Raw genomic sequence first — 21,879 nt, 5'->3', positions numbered from 1 at the left:
CTCATGTGCGGACGGTTTGGATCAATACCCATGATAGTTTTATCTCTGTAAACATTCCAATCAATTATTTACCTCCGAAAATATCTAATTTTATAAATAAACTCACAAACGAAGAAGTAAATCTTCATTGGTCGCCATTTTCGACATTTGACATTTTTTTGACAGCTACAAAGTACACATACTAAAATTCCTTAGAAAACAGCATAGAAAAAGTTGTTTTTGTTGTTTCAAAACAAAACTTATCACCGTCTCGACTATCATTAATCATTTCCGGTCAATTTTTTACTCCTACAATTGTTTTATACTGTGAAAATGATAGAAATGAGGGAATAACATATTATAACCTATAATTAAACAATGGATTTATCTAAACCAAATTAAAATGATAAATATTTTGATAAAATGTATAAAATCAATAAATACTGCATGCAAACAGTGATTATTCGTGTTCGTAGAAAGTTGTTAGGTACGTAGTATCGACTCGCTTTTGTTTAATTATTATTCAGTCTAAATTCAAAATTGTCAAGGTCACCTTCCCGGAATATTTAAGTTTTCTCATTCGGAATCTACGTTTAATTACTGCATTTCATATAAATGCACTCTGTTATCGGGTTTTTTGCCATCTCAGCCTTAATTCCCGCGATATAACTCAGTAAATCCCCTCTGAATCATTCCGCGCACCGTTTTAAGGTTATTGTTGTGTATCGCATTGCTGCGCTTGCAAAATATTTTCCATGGTTCAAATATCGCGTGTTTAGTGCTTCATATTGTTTTCTAGTGTTACAGATGCAACATTCGTGATATAGACTTGGTTACAAAATGCGGACATTGGTAACGCACAATTTGCTTCGATTTGAAATTATGTTTTAAATTTATGTTTTGTTTTGTTTGTGTTGATTAGATTTGCGAGATTTGTGGTCCACATGATGATGATGTCGCTGAAAGACACGCGGATTCACTGCAACATCGATTGAATTATCATCTGGAGTTGAGAGAAGTGAGCAGGAAGCTGAAATTGCATTGTGATAAGATTTTTGTACATCAACAAATCCAGTTGGCTCATCTGAGTGGTGTTCAAGTTCAATATTTTGAAGATACAGGAGTTTATGTTACAAATGTAAGTTTTACACATGATTTTAATGCAGTTTTAATGTGTTTTCTTTCTAGTTGCAATGTGATAAGTTTGAAGAGTTGCAAAACAAGTTGGAATTTGAATTTTTGGTTAGGAATGACAGACCTGATCAACAATGGATTATTGTGGAGGCTTTACATCCACTGGAGAAGTATTTTTTAACTGATTTTAATCCCCTTCCAAAGAGAAGATTGGAGTTTGTGTTGGAAAATGGTAAGTTTGACATTACTGTCAAATGTCGGCTAATTTTGACATTTCAAAGGTGAAAAGTGTAAGTTTTTACTTACTTTTCAACAAGACAACTTCACAATGGGCAAATACACGCTGCCAATCGCGATAACAGTCCAACCAGCAGCGAATCCAATTGCCTACAAGGTACTTTATCGGGATGTCGAGATCACAATCGGTGATTTCACCGTCGTTGAGGATACGGAGGAAGCGAGTCCATTTTGCAATGAAAAATGGCCGCTCAACATGGAAATACAGGAACCTACTAATCAACCGTAACAAATTCAAACTATAGTCAATCCTATTTTAATAATTTATTGAATTTACAGCAAATATCTGGAGAATTTTCATATAATATCTGAATATTTCCGTGTGTACATGCATTGTTTTAAAACTTTCAAAGGAGAAGCCGGTTTGCTTCAACAATATCGCCTGGATACACTGTAAATATATAAAATTTTATATAAAACTATTTTAAATGATTAAATTTACAGTCGTATGTGGGAGAACGGTGTGAATATTTCCAACTACGCTGAATATTTCCATCGTTTGCTGTGGCTTGAAGAATGCACACAACTAATGGGAATCCTTCAGTATAACATGACGCGTGTGCGCGTGCGCGTTGTTCGTTCAAATGTCATCTTGAAAGTGCCAGGATTGGCTGAAAAACGCCCGTCTGTGATGAAGGGAGACTTGGTCCTGCTGCGTCTGTCGAATGAACGCCGCGCGTATAAAGGTGTCGTCGAACTGGTGGAAGATGAACAGTTGACCATTGAGTATCTAGCGCCAGAGTAAGGTTATGCATGTTTTATAATCACATTTAATAAATCTAGACTTTCAGACTCTTAACAATCCTGAGTATACTACCAGATACACTTTTTGATGTCAGTTTTTTACTTTCACGACTGCAACTTGAGCGCATGCATAACGGTGTTGATCTTTGTGTGAAAAATGGAATGTTACACACGACGTTATTCCCAGTACGTCCGTTAAACCGCGTGCAACGTCGTTCTTTGGGACCTGAAGAGTAAGTTTTTATAAATATATTTAAAAAAAATTAATTTTTTGTTTTTTAAGCTTGTTTAATCCAATGATAGCGTTGAATCCACAACAATTAATCGCTGTCGAAAGTATCCTCAGCTGTACCTCACAGAAAGCACCGTATATTATCTTTGGCCCGCCTGGAACAGGTAAAACTGTCACTTTGGTCGAGGCGATTTTACAAATAAAACGCCATTATCCAAACAAAAATATTCTGGTATGCGCGCCGTCAAATGCCGCATGTGATATGCTTGCGCTCAAGTTAGACGATCAAATAAAAGGACGTCAGAAGAAGGATTTGTTCCGTGTGCATACTTGCAACAGAAACATGTAGGTTATGTCAAGGTCAAATCAAGGTTATGTACATATAACACGAATTTCGTTATTTTTTACTTTAGCAACGATGTTCCGACGGCTGTGAAGTATTTCAGCAACATAGACGGCGGGGAATTCTATATGGTGAAGCCCAGTGACTTGAAATCGTACACAATCGTCATCTCCACGCTGCATTTGATCGGAAAGTAAGTTACACGACCGCCATTTTGTAAAACTTTAAAAATTAAGGTTATGTTTTATTTTCATGTGTTTTTTTAAGATTTTCTGGTAGTTACGTGCCGGATATGTTGTTTATTGACGAAGCGGCGCAAACTACCGAACCAGAGTGTGATATACCGATTGGTTTGCTTGCTCCGGGCATGCCGATTGTCCTTGCTGGTGATCCGCGTCAATTGGGCCCTGTCATCGGTGTGCCATCCGCTCGGCATGGCCTGGCGAAGTCTTTACTTGACCGGCTAATGGAAACAATCGAGTTGTATAGTCCTACACGCCAGAGACCTCTGGAATTCAACAATGATTTTATCACGATGTTGGTGCACAATTACAGATCGCACGCGGACATCGTAACAGTGCCTAATAAGTTATTCTATGGAGATTCACTCCAAGTAAATAATTATTTATTATTTTTTTGTATTATTTTTGATTTTATTCTTTGTTTTTTAGTTTAATATTCATAACGATGAAATTTCCAACATGTCCATCGCTGGATTAGTGCTACAGAGTAAAAACAAGAAGAAGAAGATGCGTAAAGGTGCAGCAGTGGAGTTTATTGGTCTGTTGAGTAAAGAACAACGTCAAGGACATTCGCCGAGTTACTACAACGAGATTGAAATTGATATGGTGTTGAAACTCATCGATCGCATGTTAAATTTAACAAATGTGAGAGTTATCGGCAGTGATATCGGTGTTATTGCGCCGTATATCCGCCAGGTGTGTCAAATCCGTAATAAATTGAACGCGCAAGGCAGGGATGACATTCAAGTGGGCACTACTGAGGCGTTTCAGGGCGGCGAACGTCGTATTATCATTATTTCCACCGTGCGCGCCCAAAGTGATCTTTTATTGTACGATAAAAAGTACGATTTGGGTTTCGTCAAGCATGAAAGGGTATACTTTGTGTTTTTTGTTATTATTATTATTAGGATTGTGTCTATTTTTCTGCTTTTTTAGAGATTTAATGTGGCTGTTACACGTGCGCAGGCGAAATTGATTATTGTGGGTAATCCGCATGTGTTAGCGTATGATGACGAGTGTTGGGGTGCAATGATGGAGCATTGTAAGCAGTTGGATAGTTATTATGGCGAAGATGTTCAGAGGGATGAAACGACACGTTATAAGATTATGCAGCATTTCCATGCACGTGAAGAATGAGTGTGATTGACGCAACAGAGTATTTTTGTATTTACTAAATTTTAAATTTTATCTAAACGCACAAGTTGTGTGGATCTTTAAGGGTTGTGAAACAAAACAAAATATATTTTTATATTCGATAGAAAAGTCGGGAATTTTCAAACATTTTGACAGCCAATTTACCGAAGTAATACGAAGTACTGGTTTAGTTCCAAATTTCACCGTTGTAAAACAGCGCTGCTATTTAAACATTTTTCTTTGCATTTTAATAGTTTAAGGTGGAATTGGTTGTTTTAATCTGTAATATTAACTTAGTTTTACTTGATTAATGCGTTTTAATGATTAATTTAGTTGAATTAAGTGCTAATTGTGTGTTTTATGTAGGTAATTATTGGCAACAGTGTCTGTGAAAGTTCAGGGCAACCACGCGCGCTGGCGCTGTGAACCGACGCGCGCGCGCAAAGCGTCTGCCGCGTTCGCATAGTTGGTGACGTCACAGTATTGATCAGATCTGCCGTTTCTTCGGCGGTGCGCCATTTTGAAAAACAAACCAAGCGAATTACGAGTAACGCTAGCGCGTAATCCGATAGATAAATCTGTGATCATCCGTCCGACGTGCAGCCGCACGGAGTTAATTCGTCGTCGTTTGCGATTCACCCATTTGGACGGACCAAGGTAATAGGCGATTTTCACAAAGCGCGAACGGGTTTCGTAATTTTCCGGGTCCGCCGATGTTTTGTAGCGGTGTAGCGCTTTTACCGTTAGCTGATCTCGTCCAACACCGAACAGCCGAAACAAATCGTGCGTTAATTCCGGCCGTGAATAGTTCCTAATCTTAGGGTTGGGCAGAGTGCAATTGACGTGCGTTGGTTGTTTACGCGGAGTATAATTCGTTGATATTTGTGTGACCGATGTCAATTGAGTGGCGTGATTATTAAAAGTGTTTGCGTGCGTTGTTTTCCAGGATAACGGTTCGTTCATTGGGTCCTGAGGATCTAAATGGTTGTGTGCAGACAGCATGTCTACTCTGCCAGGGTTGGCCTCCAAGGGCGAGAAGGAAAAGGCCAAGTATCAAGTATTGGATATTAACAAGTTGTACAGGGTTAGCTTGGTAAGTCATCAATTTAACATTTCACGCGACTGTCAAAAGCGTCAAAAGTATACTGTTTTTTTATAAATCAATCGAAAAATAACAACTAGAAATGGATTCGGTATTGAATTGCTGTTGATTTTAATGATTTGGTGGTTTATTTGATGATTTCTGGTGGTTTTTAGGGGGAATCATCAGAGAATAAGCAGCAGAAGAGCACACTATCTCAGAAACATGGCATGCAAAGCTTGGGTAAGGTCCCCAACACTCGTCGCCCGCCCGCGAATCTCCCGTCACTGAAGTCTGAACACAGCGGCACGGACACCGCGGTTTCTTTGGTACCGTCGAATGGTTCAGGATGGGGCAAACAGGAGAGTACAGTTCAGACATCCACCACTACTACAGTATGTATTTTATTGTGTGTTTTATTTTATTTTGGTTGTTGTTTTATTATGAATGTTTGGGTGTAGGTTCAGGCAACATCAAACAATGTGAATGCGAACGCACCGATAGCAATAGCCGGGCCAGCGCTGAGCGCACACCAAGCTGCGATTGCTTTACCTGTGACGACGACAATTCAGCCCGCTGGGAGCGCAGGAGTCGGTGGCAAACAGCCACCGCCGCAGCATCCACAATCTTCTGCCAGTCCTGCCACAAATCTCGACAAGTCATGGAGCTCGGTGATGATCGGCAGCGATCCAAACGCGGCCCATCCACCACCATACCAGAGCCCGCAATTCCAGCACGAGTTCCCCAGCCTGTCCGCTGGCGATGGCGGGCAACCACGCGCCGCTACCGACACCGGGGGGTACGCGCCCGGGCTAAGCCTGCGTCCGCAAACGGAGGGTTCATGGCTGCAGGGCGGCGGTGCACGCGTGCCCGCCGACAGCTCGGCAGTCCCCGGTGTCGGAGCGCAGCATTCGGCCCCGGGCGGCCCGCCCCTGCCGCCGCAGGTGCGCGGCTTCGTGCCCAATTTTATGTATCGAGCGGGCGGCGGAAATTATCCGGCGAACGGTCATGGCGGTGCGGCTATGCTCCAACAGCAGCAGCAGCAGCAACACACGCAGCAAGCGCCAGCGCGATCCAGACAAGATCCGCGCCACCGGGGCGGCAGCAACGACCCGGAGGAGCTTGCGCATCGCCCCATCATCAAAGAAGAGGACCTCAGCGGCATGGACAACCTCACCGGTGACATGGGCTGGGCGATCAACGACGATATTGACTACAACCAAAAACTCGCGTTCAGCGACGACGAGCTCAAGGAAGCCAAGGACATGCGCCGCAGTATGCGCGACAAGACTGACACTCATCTAATGGAAAACGACCAGAAACCGCAGCAGAAGCCACAGCCTCGCAGTCGACACGAGGAGGATGAATTCTCGGCGCAACGACGCCGGCAGCAGCAAGAGATTGCGCACGCTGTCGAACGCGCCAAGCAGCGCAAGGAGGAAGAGGAGAAGAAGTTCCTCGAGACGAGGCAGGCGGCCGCCAAGAAGCTGCAGGAACTCAACGAGCGCATTGATAAAAGCAAACGCGACAAGGACGTTGACGACAATTGCGGAACGATTAATCCCGCATCAGTGCCACCGCAGACAATCGCCCCGGTTCCCATTCTTCTACCAGAGTGGGAACGCGAAAAGGAGGTGGTGGTTGTCATGCGTCCAAAGCCAGACGCCGAGGACTTGAAGCACAAGACTTCCACGTCCACCGATTTTAAACATCTCACTCAAATCGAGGGTCGTGCCAATTTCGGCCGGAAAGACTCGCGTACAGAGCGCAGCGTTGAAAAGGAACAACCTTCTGGAGGCGCAACGCAAACAACGCAACACAGCAGCTTCTCCAAACAGTTCCAGAATGACCTACCGCCGAGATTCCAACGGCAGCAGCAACTCAACGCGCAGAGCTCTTTCCAGTACGATAACAGATGGTCTCAGGGCGGGAGTCGCACCAGTCCTAGCAATCGTAAGTCTAGAGACGACGACAAGGACCCTGAGGATAGATACCGACGCCAGGATGATAACTATCGCTCGCAGGTATCGCACAGGTACGATTCGTCGAGGAAATCCTACGAAGATTACGACTTCAAACCGAAGGAAGATGAGAAAATGCGCCGGGATGTTCGCCGGGGCGATGACAAAGAGTCGAACTTTGATGGTATGACCATCAGTCGACAGAGTAGTGATGAGTGGCATGGGGATAAGCGTCCGCAGCGGCCTGATAGTCGCGATTCGCGCACGTCGAGAGAATCTCGTGATTCAGCACGTCATTCCGAACCGAGGGAGTATACCTCATGGGCCGAGGAGCCCATTGAAGAAAAGAAGAAGGAACACCGTATGGTCGTACCAGGACCCATCACAAAGGAGAAGATTGAAGCGGATGATTTGCGCAGTGAGAAGCGTAATCTCACCCAGTTGAAGCGAGGCGCCATGGGCGACCAGAGTCTGAATAAGAAATTGGAGAAGCCTGAAGACGATAATGATTCGTGGAGTATTATGAAAAAGGACAGTATTGATGAGCCAAAGGCCTGGGCGGATTCCATCCCACCAGCGGTGGAGAAGGAACTCCTCAAGGCTGGCATGTTGATGAAGGATGAAAAACGCGATGAGGAGGATGAGAAGAATAAAGAAGATAAGAAACGTGGTAGGTCTGATTCGCAGGGTAGTCGCAATCAGGGCTGGTCGGGTAATGTTCAAGTGTACCGGAACTCCTGGTCGAATAATAAAAAGAACACTGCACCACTGCCGAGGAATCCACGTGGTGGTGTTGGTGGAGGCGCTGGGGGTTTACGGACCAAGGGACAAGATATGACTGAGTCGGAGGGATCAGCTGATGATCAAGTTATGCTGGAGAATGGACCCAGTCCGAAGAGTTCAAAGAAATTGGAGAAGGACGAGAGGAATAAAGAAGCGCGCAGCACGGAGAAACAACAACCACTGGATCGTGACAATAGGGATCGTGGTAAAATGGATAAGAATCATTTTGTACCGCGGGGTGAACCCTCTCGTCATGGCAGGGGGGCTTCTTTATCCGGGAGTAGTTTCAGAGGTAGTCGGGGAGGGTCTAAACGGGTGGATACTTATGGACCGCCTGCAAAGAGCCCATTTTCGAATATCGACGAGAAGGATAGGAAACACGATGATGCTCCTGAAGATAAATCCGAGGATAAAAATCGCAAGAAGATTGATCCCAGGAAGAAACCTAAGCAAGACGGGGATGTCTCTGATAATTCGGATGTTGATGGTAGGAAATCGAAGAATTCTCAGAGGAGTGGGTCTATGCAAGGTATGTCCAGAGCGCGTGGCGGTGGTGGAAGTGGAGGTGGTGGGGGTAATACAGCTCCAAGACAAATGCCACCTGTTGATAAACGCGGCTTTGGTGGTCCACACCGCCAGAACGCCAATATCGGCGGTAATCTACCCTCATCACGAAATCTATCTTCAAAGGATAAGGATGGTAAAGATAAGGATAACACTTTATCATCAGCTATTGCTGATATCACCCTAAAAGAAGTAGAGATTCTAGATGGTGAGGTAGTAGATGATGGGTTCCAGGAGGTGAAGAGTAAAAAAACCGACAGGAGTGACCGCAAAATCGTCGAGAAAAAAGAAGAGAAACCCAAGATGTCCGGAGGTATAATATCCAAACCAGAAAAAGATATTAAAAAGCCTTCGGATCGCAGTGTCAAAATGGGTCCATCGCCGCAACAGGTCAGTAACATAGCCAACATTCCATCACTCATGGCTACACCCATCAATCCGCCTCCGAATATGCCGCAGACACAGTCGCAGTCACAAAACAAGGGTCAGTTTGATCGCAATCGACAGAATAAGACACTCCCGCCGCGGTTCGCCAAAGCCAAGGAGCACAATCGCATGCAGAAGGCGCAAATGCAACAGGGTATATGCGACGACATCAAAATCAACAACCCCAATCACATGTACGGTGGCCTCAAGGATGGCCTGCATGTAGGTAGCACCTCGATCAATTCCAACGCGTGGGATAAACCACTCTCGCAACAAATGCGCGTTGATCAGAATCATGATTTGGTTGTGGGCATGGAGTGCAAAGCAACCCTGGAGGCTGCATTGCATCATCCTGGTGCCAGTGATGATAAAACAGTCCTGGATGGGTCGAAACCCTTGACTACGATTATTTTCGAGAATACTAATTATAAATCAGCACCGGGGGCGCGTGGAGGTAACAGGAATGATAAACAACGTAAAATGGAGGATGGTATGGATGGTATACCTTATAACAAACCCATTGGTGATTTGTTAGGTAAAGATAAGACAGATATCCAGCTGCAATTGTTTAATAACAAGGAAGATTCAGCTGATATGAAGTTGGACTTTTTGGAGTCTGAAATCTCTCAGATTACTGAAGAGAAATCTTCAAAGATGAGTTTATCCAGGTCCAACATGAATACCAGCAATAATATCCTCACAGCTGACGCGTTGAATATGAAGATACAGTCGGTGAAGAAGGTTTGGGAGAACATACCGAATGTCATGGATGTAAATGATGATTCATTTGCTTCTTCATTCGTGACTGATTCCAGTACGATGGATGCCAACACAGCGTTCAGTAAAGGTTCAGAGGTACCGGATGACAACCATGATGTTTATAATTCATCGCCCAATGCGACGAATAGCACGACGAATGTGTGCAAAGTGAAACCCACACAGCAAGTGGCTGGCGGTGGTGGGCAGGTGGGCGGTGGACATCAACCACATTCCAATATTGTGGGGCCTGCACTCATGGGTCATGCGTTGTCTTCCCCGCCACCAATACAACCAGTCATGGGTGGATTAGGCCAACCTCCACAGCAGTACACCGCCAGTGGGCATATCAGCTATCAGACTGGACTGGGTAGTAATCAATACGGTGGTATACCAGCACCATCTCCTCCCAATGTGTTGAATTATTCCACGCAGCCACTGCAACAGACCGGGTTGTATGCGCCGTTCCAGCTTGACACGTCGCAGGTGATGAACAATCAGGGACGCTCGCAGTATTCGCAGTACTCGTTTGGTCTCGGGCAGACTGGATCCAGCCCGTATTCACAATCGATGTATCTGCCCACTGCGCAACCGCATGCCCCGCCCAATCAACAACCGGATTTGTATCAGAATATGAATAATTACCGCATGCCGAATACAGGACCATTCGGACAGAATCAACAGTTGAATAATCCAACCACTGTGTTGATTTCTTCAACGTCGAATTCGCTGATGTCGCCGTCTGTCAAGCCGAGCAATCAGCAGATAAGCGCGATTGGTACCAAGGCTGGCGGTGTAGGGCAGGCATACCAGCAACAATCACAACAGGGTCAACAGGTGTACATACCGTTTGATCCGACAATTACCGCGAATTATATGCAGACCGCCGGGGTGATTCAACGGGGACCCGGGGTGCAGAATAATGTCGTGCCTGGTTTGCAACCTTCGGGTCTGCAGCCATCTTCGTCGTTTTATTCCGGCTCGACGGGTGGACAGACTGGGTACTTCCAAGGACCAGGCAGTTCGAGTTTACCTTCGCAGATGCAACAGCATCAGGCCGGGTTCGGGCTGCAGCAGAGCGTTTTCCCCACGCACAATCAGTCGCACACGAACGCTGGAATGCAGAATTATCCCACGCCGTATTTGAGTGGCCAGCAGATGCAGCTGGCTGCGGCGGCCATGTCACAATACCGCTCGGCGAGTATTCAAAACCCGCAGTTTATGAAGAATCAGATTGGTGATCAAGGCCGGCAGCAGTTGAAGAGTCCCGGAAGTCAACAGGAAGTTTTATCTTCGGTTTTTAACTCTGGTAAGTAATATTTAACAACAAAAAGTAATTTCAAGGTCATTCAATGATAAATTTCTTTGCAGGATCTCAGATTGCTTCGCCCAAATCACGCCAGCAGATGAAACAACCACCCCCACAACCCAGTCCGACCGCACACAGCAAATACATGTATGGTGGCATGTCCAGTCAACAGGGCGGACAGCAGGTAGGCTTGAGATTTGTTTGTGTTTGTTCTGCGAACACGCTGAAATCATCAAACAACACAATGTACTAGCATTGACTGTTACAGACCAGATACCCGACGCCCATTCAGCGCCCCGCCGGTAACTACCAGAGCCAGATGAGCAACGTGCAGAATAACTCTGGCAATCCCAATCAGAAACCGCACCGTATGAATAACAATTCCAACAATCGTTCGTCTGGCGGCGGCGGCGGCCGATATTATGGGTCCCAAGGTTGGTACACTAACAATTACCAAACGAAACACAGATCAGGTCTACACATTTTTCTTTTTTATTATTTACACGTTGAATTGGAATCAATTTCTGTGTGAGGAAATTTATTCTGGTTTAAAGTTTGTTTTGTACACGTTTTTGTTTGTTTTCTACATGTTTTTCTGTGTGTGTGTGTGTTGGGGATGTTTTTATTGATTTTGGCGAATTTACAGGCGGAAATATGAATACTCAATCCGACAAAGCAGAAGAATCAAAACTGAACGACGGCGGCGTGAATTCTTCCAACCAGTCGTCGAGTGGCAGCTCGAAGCCGCCCGCCTCCGTCAGCCAGCCGAACGACAAACCAGACGTGAAAGAAGAAAACTGTGCTAAAGACTAATTCGTTCGTTTCTATTATTCTCTAAGTACTAAACTATGTGTTTGTAAATTCAATATTATTTTATTTAACTTAATTTATTCACTGCGGCGCACGCGTGCGCTTGGTATTCATTCTGCGAATTCTACGATTGCACGATTGCGAGGACAGGTCGTTGCACTTGTACATACATGTTTCGAAAAAATGTCAAGCCATCATCCGGACTGCCTCCAATCGCACATTGATACACACAAAAGAGTATATTATAAACAAGCAAACAAAAAAAATGATATTAATTGTGATATGAAAATGCAAAATTTATCGATTCGGACGAATGAGGTCTCTTCTCATCTCTACACTACATAAAATTTATTGATTATTTGAGCTGTCTTTGTTATATTTTGTATTACACATAACACACATAACATACACATGCATACAAACGATTACTCGACGCGCAAGTATTAGTGCTGAAAGAAGACGATTACAAACTAAGTACCGCATAATTGAAACTTTAAACAAAGATGTAAAACCGTAAGACGTTTAGCGATTTATTAGTGGAATTATAGTAAAACATGCATAGATGTAAGACATAGCGGAGGTGAAAGATTGCAGATGGAAGCAAGCAAGCTATATAACAACTTAGGTTTTTTCGCTAAACGAGATATAATGTTAGTTTTTATGTTGTTCTGTCCCGGACGCTAACAATACCGAATTCGATATGTATTTTGCCGTATTTCTCACATTTTGTAGCGCAATATTAATTCGTAGTCCTTGTATTTTAATTAGTGTAACGTCGGCTGAAAGATGATGATTGCAGGAGAGGAAGGACGAGCGCAGGGTGTATGCGCGTTCCTACTGGATGTGAAAATGCCTTTTAGAGATTTTTTACAACACAACAATCCGTGAAACAATCGAATGGTGGTGTGGTTCGCGTACACCCTCTCATTGCTGTATTGTCACTTGGATCATTCGTTCCCATTTTTAAATATAACGTACACTTATGCCCCTCCCAACGAGGTCTCTCATTCTACATTTGCATCAACAAGTTTAACTTGCTGTTCGACACACGATTTCGTCATCAGATATTTGTTGCTATCGAAAAAATATACGAGACATTTATAACAACTGGAGACGTGCGTTTTATCTGTAGAAATTTGTGTGAAATTTCAAATTATTACATGAATAATGTTGCAGATCATCGAAACTTGTGTTCCATAAGCTAGGGATGTCAAAAAGGGTTTTAGAAGATAAAATATCCATGAATATGTATATGATTGGCATAAAATGACAACTTGACCAATCAGAAGCCGCGAACTGTCAACTGTGCTATGATCACGTGGTCACATCAACCGTTGTCAGTTATAACTGCAATTTTCAATTCGAAACAAGCAAATTAAGGTTATTCCAGTAGAATCCGCCATGCAGAGACCACAACGGTGAGTTTAACCTTTAATTTAAGTATTCCAAGCATTTAAGCAATCGTATTGAGATAAAACACACGTTAAATACATGTGTGCTGTCAATCGAGCAAAGGTCACGTGGTCACATCAGGCGATGTCAGTTCTAACTGTAATTTTAATTCGAAACATGCAAATTTAGGTTATAATAGTACTAACCGCAATACAGTAACCACAACGGTGAGGTTAACCTTTAAATTTAATATTCCAAGCATTTAAACACATAAATTAAGATAAAACTCACGTTAAATATGTGTGCTGTCAACTGTGCGTAAATCACGTGACCACATCCATGACTATTGCGCCCAATCATGCGCAGACACTCCCAACGGCATCCTGCAATTCGAAACTAGCGCATTTAGGTTATACCCGTGCTACTAACCACCATGCCGTCCGTGTCCACATCGGTGAGTTGCATTTTATTAAATAAAACAAACGCCCTGAGATAAAATACACTTTTATTGTAATCATTCACGTGTCGCTACAGCAATCAAACGTATTATTATTAACAATAATGATTCCTCGCGTTGATAAACAAAGTACATCCACATAAGAAACGTGTGTTCTCGTCGTCCATCTTGTTGCAAATCGCGGAACGTGTGTGTGTGTTTAAATCGTACGTTTGCAGTCTTATTACGCCATGTTGGTTTCTCAATAAGGTCTATAGACTAACATATCAATTATTTTCTCTTTGGATTTAAGCTCTCGTTGCGCTAGCATTGCGTGTTTCAATCCAGGAATCCACTAAATATACAAATATAGAACTTTTTCCTCTCTCTCTCTCTCTCTTTGTGTCTGCGTTGAATAATATTTTCGGATTTATAATACATGCTTATATTGTAGGTACGTCTATTACCATCTGTCTAATTAATACATTCAGCACAATTAGATTACGATTAGTTTTACATGCGTGGTTGTTTTTTTTTCTTCTTCTTTCATTTCAAATTGGCGGCTGCGTTTTTTGAGCACAGCAGTGTTTTAAAGTCTTTTGCTTGATGGCGGTTCGCATGCAATATTATATACGACTGTGGGGGTGATGGCGGAACAGATAACATCACATTTAATGCACGTCTTTGACACATTTCGCATAATATTTATCAAAATTATAATACTTTTCCACGCGGGGGTGTATTTCGGACGTTTATCGATTATTTAAATGGTGTGCAACAGAATTCTCCCCCTCCCCTCCTCCACCGCAACTTCAAATCCGCCATTTTCTCTTAATCGCTAATGTCATGCTTCAAATTGGTCACAAATAAAACTCAATTGTTTCTGCGCACACGCCTGCTGACGTCATTCAAATCAAAGCAAAAACCACACTTAATCATTGATGGAATAAATTTCAATTGTAAAATAATACTGACGCAGTCATGTGTGCGGCGAGATATCTAACAAATGCACTTGTAATGAATATATATATATCGAGACGCCATCTTGGTTTTAACCTAGTAACATGTTTTTTGCTTAAAATTACGTCTAAGATTAAAACAGTAATCACATTTTGTTCACATTTTTACACGTCTACCCTTACCTTACATCGCGCGATACGGCCCTTGCATTTTTAAATACTGTATGACCAACGACGGCCCGCCGGAGACAATCTCGGCCGGGATTTGCGACAGCGGACAATTCTCGATGCTCATAATCGCCAGATTCGAACAGAGCGCTAATTCAAATGGTAGATTATGCAGCGCCTGATTATCGTTGATGTACAGGCTTTCCAAATTCTCCAACGTGCCGATTTCCTCCGGTAGAAAGCTGATATTATTCTCGCCGACGCTCAAATACTGCAGATTTGACAGATGACCGATTGCCCTTGGCAGAGATGTCAATTGATTTGACTGCACGACTAACCTCTGCAGCTCACGCAATAACCCCACTTCATTCGGCAACTGCTCCAGACGATTCTCCTCCAAATCCAGAACACGTAATTTGCGAAGATTACCAACACTAGGCGGAATACGCCGTAGGAGATTATTCGAAAGTGTTAACACTTCCAAACATTGCAGGCACTGTATATCATCGGGTAACTTCGTGAGTTGATTCGTGCCTAGATTCAACTCGACCATATTCAGCCATGTGCCGACATCTAGCGGCAGAGATGTCAACTGATTCTCTTTCATATTAAGTTTGGTTAGGTTCTTCGCCCTTGAAAATATCCCATAGGGTATTTTATCGATCTGATTGTGTTCCAGATTAATCGAATCGACATTCGTGAACTGCGACGGCCCGCCCGACGGATACGAAGAGAAATTATTCCGTGATAATGTAATACTTCTCAACTCAACCAAACTGGATAATAAACCTTCGGGTAACTGACAGATGGCGTTACCTTCGACATTAAAGTCATCCATGTGATTGCAGTTACTTAAACTCGCCGGAATACTCGATAAACGATTGTAACGTAAACCCAATCGCGTTAATTGTTGCAGTTGTCCTATCGTTTCGGGAATATCCAACAGCTCATTATGCTGCAGGTCCAAGGTGGATAAATTCGTGCAGTTGCCGAGTTCAGTTGGTAAATGCTCGAGGTGATTGTGTGACACATCGAATGTGATTAAATTGATCAATCGCCCGATCTCGGCTGGTAATTCACGTATTTTATTCTCGCGTAGACTGAGCATTGTCAACGAGGTCAAGTGCTGGATCTCTTCGCCGACATATTTGATGCGATTGAAGCGCAGGAAGAGTGTTGTGAGGGTTGTCAACTTGTAGACAACATCCGGTATATCGTTGAGTTTATTATGCCTCAAATCCAATACTTTAATCGATTTCAAACCGTCGAGCGAGTCCGGTAGACTCGTGAGTGAATTCTCGCTCAATGCGAGCGTCTGGAGGCTTGTGAGATTACCGATTTCATTCGGTAGCGTAGCGATTTTATTCCCGTACAAATACAATTCGGATAAATGCGTTAGATCGCGTACGGTCGCTGGCAATAGTGTGATATTAGACTTACTGAGGTCCAGTCGTTTGAAGCCTTCCTCACGACATCGTAGGAATTCCTTGGTTACGTCCAGATCCGCCTGGATGGGTTTGTTCTTCTTGACGGTCGGTTTTGGCTTGTTGCTCTCGGGGTGCTTGACGGTGACGACTTTCGGCCGGGCTGCGTCTGTCGCACCGCTGAGCGAACCGGACGAGAATTTCTTGGGTGTTTTGACGGGCGCGTCGCTTGTGGATGATTCGACTGGGGCGGCTTCGGGCATTTCGGACTCGAGCAGCGCTTGACTCATGACGATCTGGCGGAGCTTCGTGTCGAAAGCTTAGTTGTGGGGCATTCTAACAACGCCTTGAGTCATTGTCGAAACAATGGCGACGCCTAAAACAACCGGTTGCTATGTCACGCCGAGCGCGGAAGATAATCGAGCGCAATTTTTACTCACTTTGGATCACTTCGGGAGTCGGAGCAACGACGGCGACCTGGCTGGAGCTTTACTGCCTTCAATTTTCACTCACTCCTCGTTTCGTCGCGACGCAGACACACTTCTATACCACCCAATACGAGTGTATGCAATGAAAATGTCAAAAATAGTTACGAAACCAGCCAATAGTGGTCACTAACCACCGATATTAATTACTGTTTTTATCGTATAGCTAAATTTACATAGTTTATTCCGTGAATTTGCGTTTATTTATGCGTTTTTTAAACAATTTACGCTTTAAAACAATATTAGTACATTACAATTCCGCCAGGTGGCGCTGCGAGTCTTAAATGAAGCATTTACTCGCTCTGCATTACCGACACCGCACTCGCTCCGTGCTCGGCGAGTTTCAGTTCGACATTTTTGTTGGCCGCAAACGGGAGTGGTGCCTGCCGCCGTGTCGTGACATGGGCGATCGCCGCCGTCTGAATTTTTTTCTATTAAACCTCGCGTGCCTCGAACGTTGTTGTTGCTGAAACTAGGTGGTGAGTGCGCGGCTTCCATGGTGGTGTGCAGTGTGTGTGTCTACAGCGCGTGAAGCCGGAGTGTTTCTGCACCCAGCGCAAGTATAATCTATCCGTGCGTGCGTGTGTGTGTTGGTGTTGTGTGCGGCGGCGACAATGTTTCGCTGCATTCCGATCTTCAAGGGGTGCAATAGACAGATCGAGTATGTCGACAAGCGGCACAGCTCGCTGCCGACGGTGCCCGAGGACATCCTGCGGTATGCGCGCAGCTTGGAGGAGCTGCTACTCGACGCGAATCATATTCGCGACCTGCCGAAGGTAACCGACGTGAGATCATACCTGTTTTCTGATGGTTTTTCTGTGATAACTCAAAAACGCAACAAGTTATCAACGTGATTCTTTCACAAATCGATTTGAAGTTAAATTACGCATAAACGGTGTAATTTTTATTACAATATGATTATTAGTTTGAAATTTATAAGCATTTTAGTAAAAAACACTATTTTGTTAATAATTATTTATTGAAAATAATTAGCAATGATGTGTTTGTATAATTAAATAAAGAATTTAATGAAGGTTGGTTTAGTGAAAGAATTTTTATGATAACTTGCAGCGTTTTAAAGTTATGCTGACTTTATTAATAAACCGGCGTGCGATCGCCATTTGTTTCTGGTTTGTGTCAATTTGTTTGCATTTGTTTCGTCTGACGTCACGTTTTGTTTCATTCCAGAACTTTTTCCGCCTGCAGCGTCTGCGGAAGCTCGGCCTGAGCGACAATGAGATTCACAAGCTGCCATCGGATATACAAAACTTCGAGAACCTCGTCGAGTTGGACGTCTCGCGCAATGGTAAGCCTTGTTTATCGGCGAGAGCATACTTGTTATCGATAACGTGATAAGTGCGGAATGTAAAGTGCACGTGATTCATCATGGCGGCGGGCAGGGGCGGGGCATGCGCGTAAAACGAAAATTTAAGTACAATTTACTCGAGGGCCGGAAGGAAGTAAGCTTGGGTGATTATTACACGCACGTAGTGAGTGTGTGTGTGTGTTAAAAATGTAATGGAGAATGCAACAAGTGAGGGTTGTGGTGAATTTTTAATCGGACAAGTTGGTATAATTTATTTATGTTATTAATTGTGATGGAGATAGGAAAAACCAATTGATGCGCAATGATTTAATTGATCAATTAGTAAGCAGTGATTAATTCTCGGTCATTGATAAGTTATCTTTGTAGTAATGAAATCAGTTGTAAAAAGGGTTTAAATGTATGCGGCTAATTTAATTACTCTAATGAGATTGGCCTACATTTTGTTCGGCAATGGTATTTTTTTTTCACCCAGGGACATTGGGAATATGTTTTTGTAATTTCTTGTTTTCTACGCTAGGCATGTAATGAAAATTATGTGCTACGCACTGTTTTCCACCCTCGATATTAATTCTTCATTGAAAAACACTGTTTTCTGACCCTTGGTAGGTAATAAAAATTCATTGTTTTCCACCCTAGGCACATAATGTAGGATACTATTCATTATTCACAGTTTACTGTAGTGAAATATGATTTTCTACTCTTGATATGTAATGTGCTATTTTCGAATGTCTCTAGCCTTGCATCTTTATTTCATTCTAGCGATGTGATTGCGCTGATTGTGCATTCACGGCACGCTACACTTGAATAACAATGCTTATAAGGATGCCGTTTTATAATCATTTACGCAATGTTTATGTGACGCACAACTTCTATTACACTACATAGTAAGATGAGTAATTTTCGTGTTTAAAAAATAGGTTAATTGCAAAGTGAAATCATTCCCCAGATTTTTGTTTCTCTCTCGAAGCATTCAAGCGCGCTTGATGTAAAAAGGGTTTTGTCGGGTGCAACTCGTGCGTAGTGAACCTTTGCTACCCTTTCATTAACCACACAATAACTCTAAATACACCGAGTGTTGAAAAGGTTAAAATTGCGTGTTATTTTCTGCTGTTTTCGAGTGTTTTACAAGCACTTTTCGATGTTTTGAAGGGTTTTATACTGCGAAAACGCAAAAACATCACTCGAGGGATGATTATTGAGGGTTGTTGCGAATTAGGGTGGCACACGTGTTAAACGAAAGTCACTCATGCGGTCAAAACTTTCGTTTTATACCAGAAAAACCGGAAATTGTCTCGTATACACGTCAATTTCGATAGAAATTTAAACATTTTAAACATTTTTTTATATTTTATCGCGGATGATTCGACGTGAAAATTTGGTTTGTGTCTTTTAAATTGACAAAATGGCGGACGTTTGAAATTTAAAATCGGGTATTTGTAATTTTTACGAGAAATTTTGGAAAATTTCAAAATTTTGGGTGTTCTAGTGGTGGGATTTTAAAAATTTGAAAAGATTCGAAAAATATAGTTTATCGCGGATGAATTCACGTGAAAATTTGGTTTGTGGCTTTTAAATTAACAAAATGGCGGACGTTTTAAATTTAAAATCGTGTTTTTGTAATTTTTACAAGAAATTTTGAAAAATTCACTCATGCGGTCAAAACTTTCGTTTTATACCAGAAAAACCGGAAATTGTCACGTATACACGTCAATTTCGATAGAAATTTAAACATTTTTTACGTAATAAGGTGTGCGGTATGTGTATTACTCACTCCAGTGTCTAGTAAATGCCAAGGAGCGGATGTTTAGAAGTTGTAAACGAAATGATAGGGCGTGATTCGACAAAAATGGGAACAGATTGCTCGTCAAGCGGAAAATCGCTGTCATTATGCCCATAGGCTTATTTATTATGTCATAAAATAACACGACGGTAGTGTATTAACTCACGCAAATTAAAATCAATGCGCTGTTTTTCGTTTTACGTTTTTAGTTTTACATTTATGCGGTTTTATTTCCAGCCGAGTTGAATTAAGTTCAAGTTTAAGATGACTTTGACTTTAAGTGCACTTTGCGGAAGTTGCATAACCGCACCGGGCATGCATACACATTGCGAAAGCGTGCAGGCGTGCAAGGCGTGCAGACACGACTTAAGTCACATGCGCATGTGCATAGAAAGTCGATAACTGTGAATGCAACAAGTGCAACACGCAAGAGGACAGGTTAATTGGCAATTAGTTGGAATAGATTAGGGAAAAAATATAAGCTAAGATAGCGAGGAAATTTTGTGACCTTGAATGCGCATGAGCAATAAATACCATAGTCAATTATCATTATTATTAATATGCGTAATGGTGAGTTGGTGTATTAGTGTTTTATTGATTCGACTTATTGGCACTCGCCACTCGGACGGCTAACACAAACAATCGGACGTGTTTTGTGTTATCAAATTAAATTAAATTTCCAAAGTGTTGTGCTGCGCTGTGCTGAATTCTCAAATTAGAACAACGTCGCTGTGTGTGTGTGCTACTTTCTTTGCACAATAAAATCGCGAAATGGTTGGGCTTACGTTCTGCTCCCTTTTGCCAATATTCTATTTTTGTAATTATGGGCATGGAGAGGTGTATTATGTTTTATTTTGGTTTAGTTTATTGCTAAACAATTGCGATGGAGTTCAATGGCAGTTTATCAGGTTTAAAGAAAACGGATTGCGCTAAGCTGCTGCATTGTGCGTTGCATAAGTGTGGCTTCATTTTAATGCATCGCCGTTTTGGGTATTTATTTAGGTGCATGCCATAAACTCAAATGAAAGTAGGTCGATGATAACGTGATACACGTGATACTTGAATTAATTTATTGTTAATTGTGAAGTAGTAGTTGGTTGTTGATTGCAAATATTCAACGGGAGAAGCAATTTTCTCTTTCGTTTGCTTATTGTAAGAATATTTTATGATAATGGCCATAACTTGAATGGCAGAGGAATGCCTGGGCATACCATCTGTTGATTCTCAATCATGTATAGGAATTTGTTCAATTGTGAATGTGTTGATGGGTTTTTAAAGAGAAAAAGTCGTAGTCTACTTTATGTTAGAGTAATTTGCGATGTTTTTCCTTTCGCGAGCAAAATAGGGAAAAGAAAGGCTAGAAAAGAACTGCGACTGGACTCCTGGGCGACTTAGGCACGGCTGAGCGCGCTGCGCACAGCGCGCTTGCCTTTTATATCCGCGGATTACCCGCAAAAAGTGGTGGGGGTAAGAGTAGTAGCAGTAGTAGTCATCCCCTCCACTTTTTGCTGGTAATCTACGTCTATATCCGTTAGTTATCTAGCAGTTTTCTCTTCTTTCTTGAATTTTCAATTTCTACGCGTCCAAGATTAGTTTTTTGACTGAGCGCGGTGCGCACTGCGCGCTTGCCCTTTTTAACCCGCGGTTTACCCGCAAAAAGTGGTGGGGGTACGAGGAGTAGTAGTAGCAGTAGTAGTCATCCCCTCCACTTTCTGCAGGTAATCCACGCGTATCACCGTACGTTTTCTAAGGTTTTTCTTTTCTTTTTTAAAATTTTCAATTTCTGGGCGTCCAAGATTAGTTTTTTGAGTGATGTTCTGTTTGGATGATTTTTATCTGAAGTAAACTCAATCAAGGCGACGATAAAGTATACAAACGTCTAAAAATACCCTCGCGTGTACTACAAACACCGCCATGCCTGCCGCCCGAAATAAATCCATCATGAAATCGTTTCTATTTGTTCTCTACGCGATTTGTGATATACCGGATATTCCCGAGTCGATCGGCACGCTGCAGTCGCCGCGGCGGCCGACTTCAGCTCGAATCCAATCGCCTGCTCTCGGCTGGTCACGTTCAGCGAGCAAATACGTAACCGTGGAACGAAGTACAACAA

The 21,879-nt window shown here is 42.8% G+C and overlaps 4 protein-coding genes and 1 long non-coding RNA gene across 7 annotated transcripts in view; 3 read left to right on the top strand and 2 right to left on the bottom strand.

The window, feature by feature from the left end:
- Positions 1-567: 567 nt before the first annotated feature.
- LOC135790279 (uncharacterized) lies at positions 568-1,562 on the bottom strand. Its single transcript, XR_010547720.1, has 2 exons — positions 1,420-1,562; positions 568-1,009 (listed from the first exon to the last, which is right to left on the bottom strand). It is a non-coding gene; the product is annotated as an uncharacterized lncRNA (long non-coding RNA).
- On the top strand, positions 690-4,234 carry LOC135790276 (putative helicase mov-10-B.1). The gene is made up of 12 exons (XM_065300459.1): positions 690-831; positions 902-1,117; positions 1,168-1,345; positions 1,395-1,635; positions 1,690-1,803; positions 1,855-2,151; positions 2,202-2,387; positions 2,438-2,731; positions 2,800-2,922; positions 2,997-3,342; positions 3,401-3,844; positions 3,908-4,234. Exons 1-12 carry the CDS (start codon positions 820-822, stop codon positions 4,106-4,108), a joined length of 2,652 nt encoding a protein of 883 aa, XP_065156531.1. The 5' UTR covers positions 690-819; the 3' UTR covers positions 4,109-4,234.
- Positions 4,235-4,566: 332 nt separating this feature from the next.
- On the top strand, positions 4,567-12,907 carry LOC135791342 (protein PRRC2C-like). 3 transcript variants are annotated; one of them, XM_065301719.1, is made up of 7 exons: positions 4,568-4,762; positions 5,052-5,198; positions 5,363-5,581; positions 5,648-10,985; positions 11,048-11,169; positions 11,254-11,419; positions 11,632-12,907. In XM_065301719.1, exons 2-7 carry the CDS (start codon positions 5,106-5,108, stop codon positions 11,796-11,798), a joined length of 6,105 nt encoding a protein of 2,034 aa, XP_065157791.1. In that variant the 5' UTR covers positions 4,568-4,762; positions 5,052-5,105; the 3' UTR covers positions 11,799-12,907. The 3 variants fall into 3 exon arrangements, with proteins under 3 accessions (XP_065157792.1, XP_065157791.1, XP_065157790.1); XM_065301718.1 differs by having other exon boundaries at positions 11,254-11,458; XM_065301720.1 differs by lacking the exon at positions 11,632-12,907 and having other exon boundaries at positions 4,567-4,762; positions 11,239-11,373.
- A 768-nt stretch (positions 12,908-13,675) lies between these two features.
- LOC135791344 (leucine-rich repeat protein soc-2 homolog) lies at positions 13,676-16,758 on the bottom strand. Its single transcript, XM_065301721.1, has 2 exons — positions 16,615-16,758; positions 13,676-16,550 (listed from the first exon to the last, which is right to left on the bottom strand). Exon 2 carries the CDS (start codon positions 16,462-16,464, stop codon positions 14,767-14,769), a length of 1,698 nt encoding a protein of 565 aa, XP_065157793.1. The 5' UTR covers positions 16,465-16,550; positions 16,615-16,758; the 3' UTR covers positions 13,676-14,766.
- Positions 16,759-16,963: 205 nt separating this feature from the next.
- The window catches only part of LOC135790771 (protein lap4-like), an 18,109-nt gene continuing 13,193 nt past the window's right edge, over positions 16,964-21,879 (top strand). Inside the window, 2 exon segments of the mRNA XM_065301045.1 lie at positions 16,964-17,435; positions 17,848-17,965. Coding sequence (XP_065157117.1) covers positions 17,274-17,435; positions 17,848-17,965 — 280 coding nt within the window. The 5' untranslated portion in view covers positions 16,964-17,273.

This window comes from Atheta coriaria, unplaced genomic scaffold (genome assembly GCF_025399875.1).
Source record: "Atheta coriaria isolate IRGN ID8LTWV9N9 unplaced genomic scaffold, Caltech_Dcor_3.1 hic_scaffold_4_pilon, whole genome shotgun sequence".
Classification (NCBI taxonomy): domain Eukaryota; kingdom Metazoa; phylum Arthropoda; class Insecta; order Coleoptera; family Staphylinidae; genus Dalotia; species Dalotia coriaria.
The sequence above is the reverse complement of the archived record's forward strand: the minus strand, read 5'-3'. Positions and strand labels throughout refer to the sequence as shown.

Excerpts from the sequence above, each read along its gene's own strand:
- LOC135790276 (XM_065300459.1), top strand. Across the intron at positions 2,732-2,799 it reads CATACTTGCAACAGAAACAT|CAACGATGTTCCGACGGCTG; the intron begins GTAGGTTATGTC and ends TTTTTACTTTAG. Across the intron at positions 2,923-2,996 it reads ACGCTGCATTTGATCGGAAA|ATTTTCTGGTAGTTACGTGC; the intron begins GTAAGTTACACG and ends TGTTTTTTTAAG.
- LOC135791344 (XM_065301721.1), bottom strand. The coding sequence starts at position 16,464 with ATGAGTCAAGCGCTGCTCGAGTCCGAAATGCCCGAAGCCGCCCCAGTC.
- LOC135791342 (XM_065301718.1), top strand. The coding sequence starts at position 5,106 with ATGTCTACTCTGCCAGGGTTGGCCTCCAAGGGCGAGAAGGAAAAGGCC. Across the intron at positions 5,582-5,647 it reads AGACATCCACCACTACTACA|GTTCAGGCAACATCAAACAA; the intron begins GTATGTATTTTA and ends GTTTGGGTGTAG. Across the intron at positions 11,170-11,253 it reads GTCAACAGGGCGGACAGCAG|ACCAGATACCCGACGCCCAT; the intron begins GTAGGCTTGAGA and ends TGACTGTTACAG.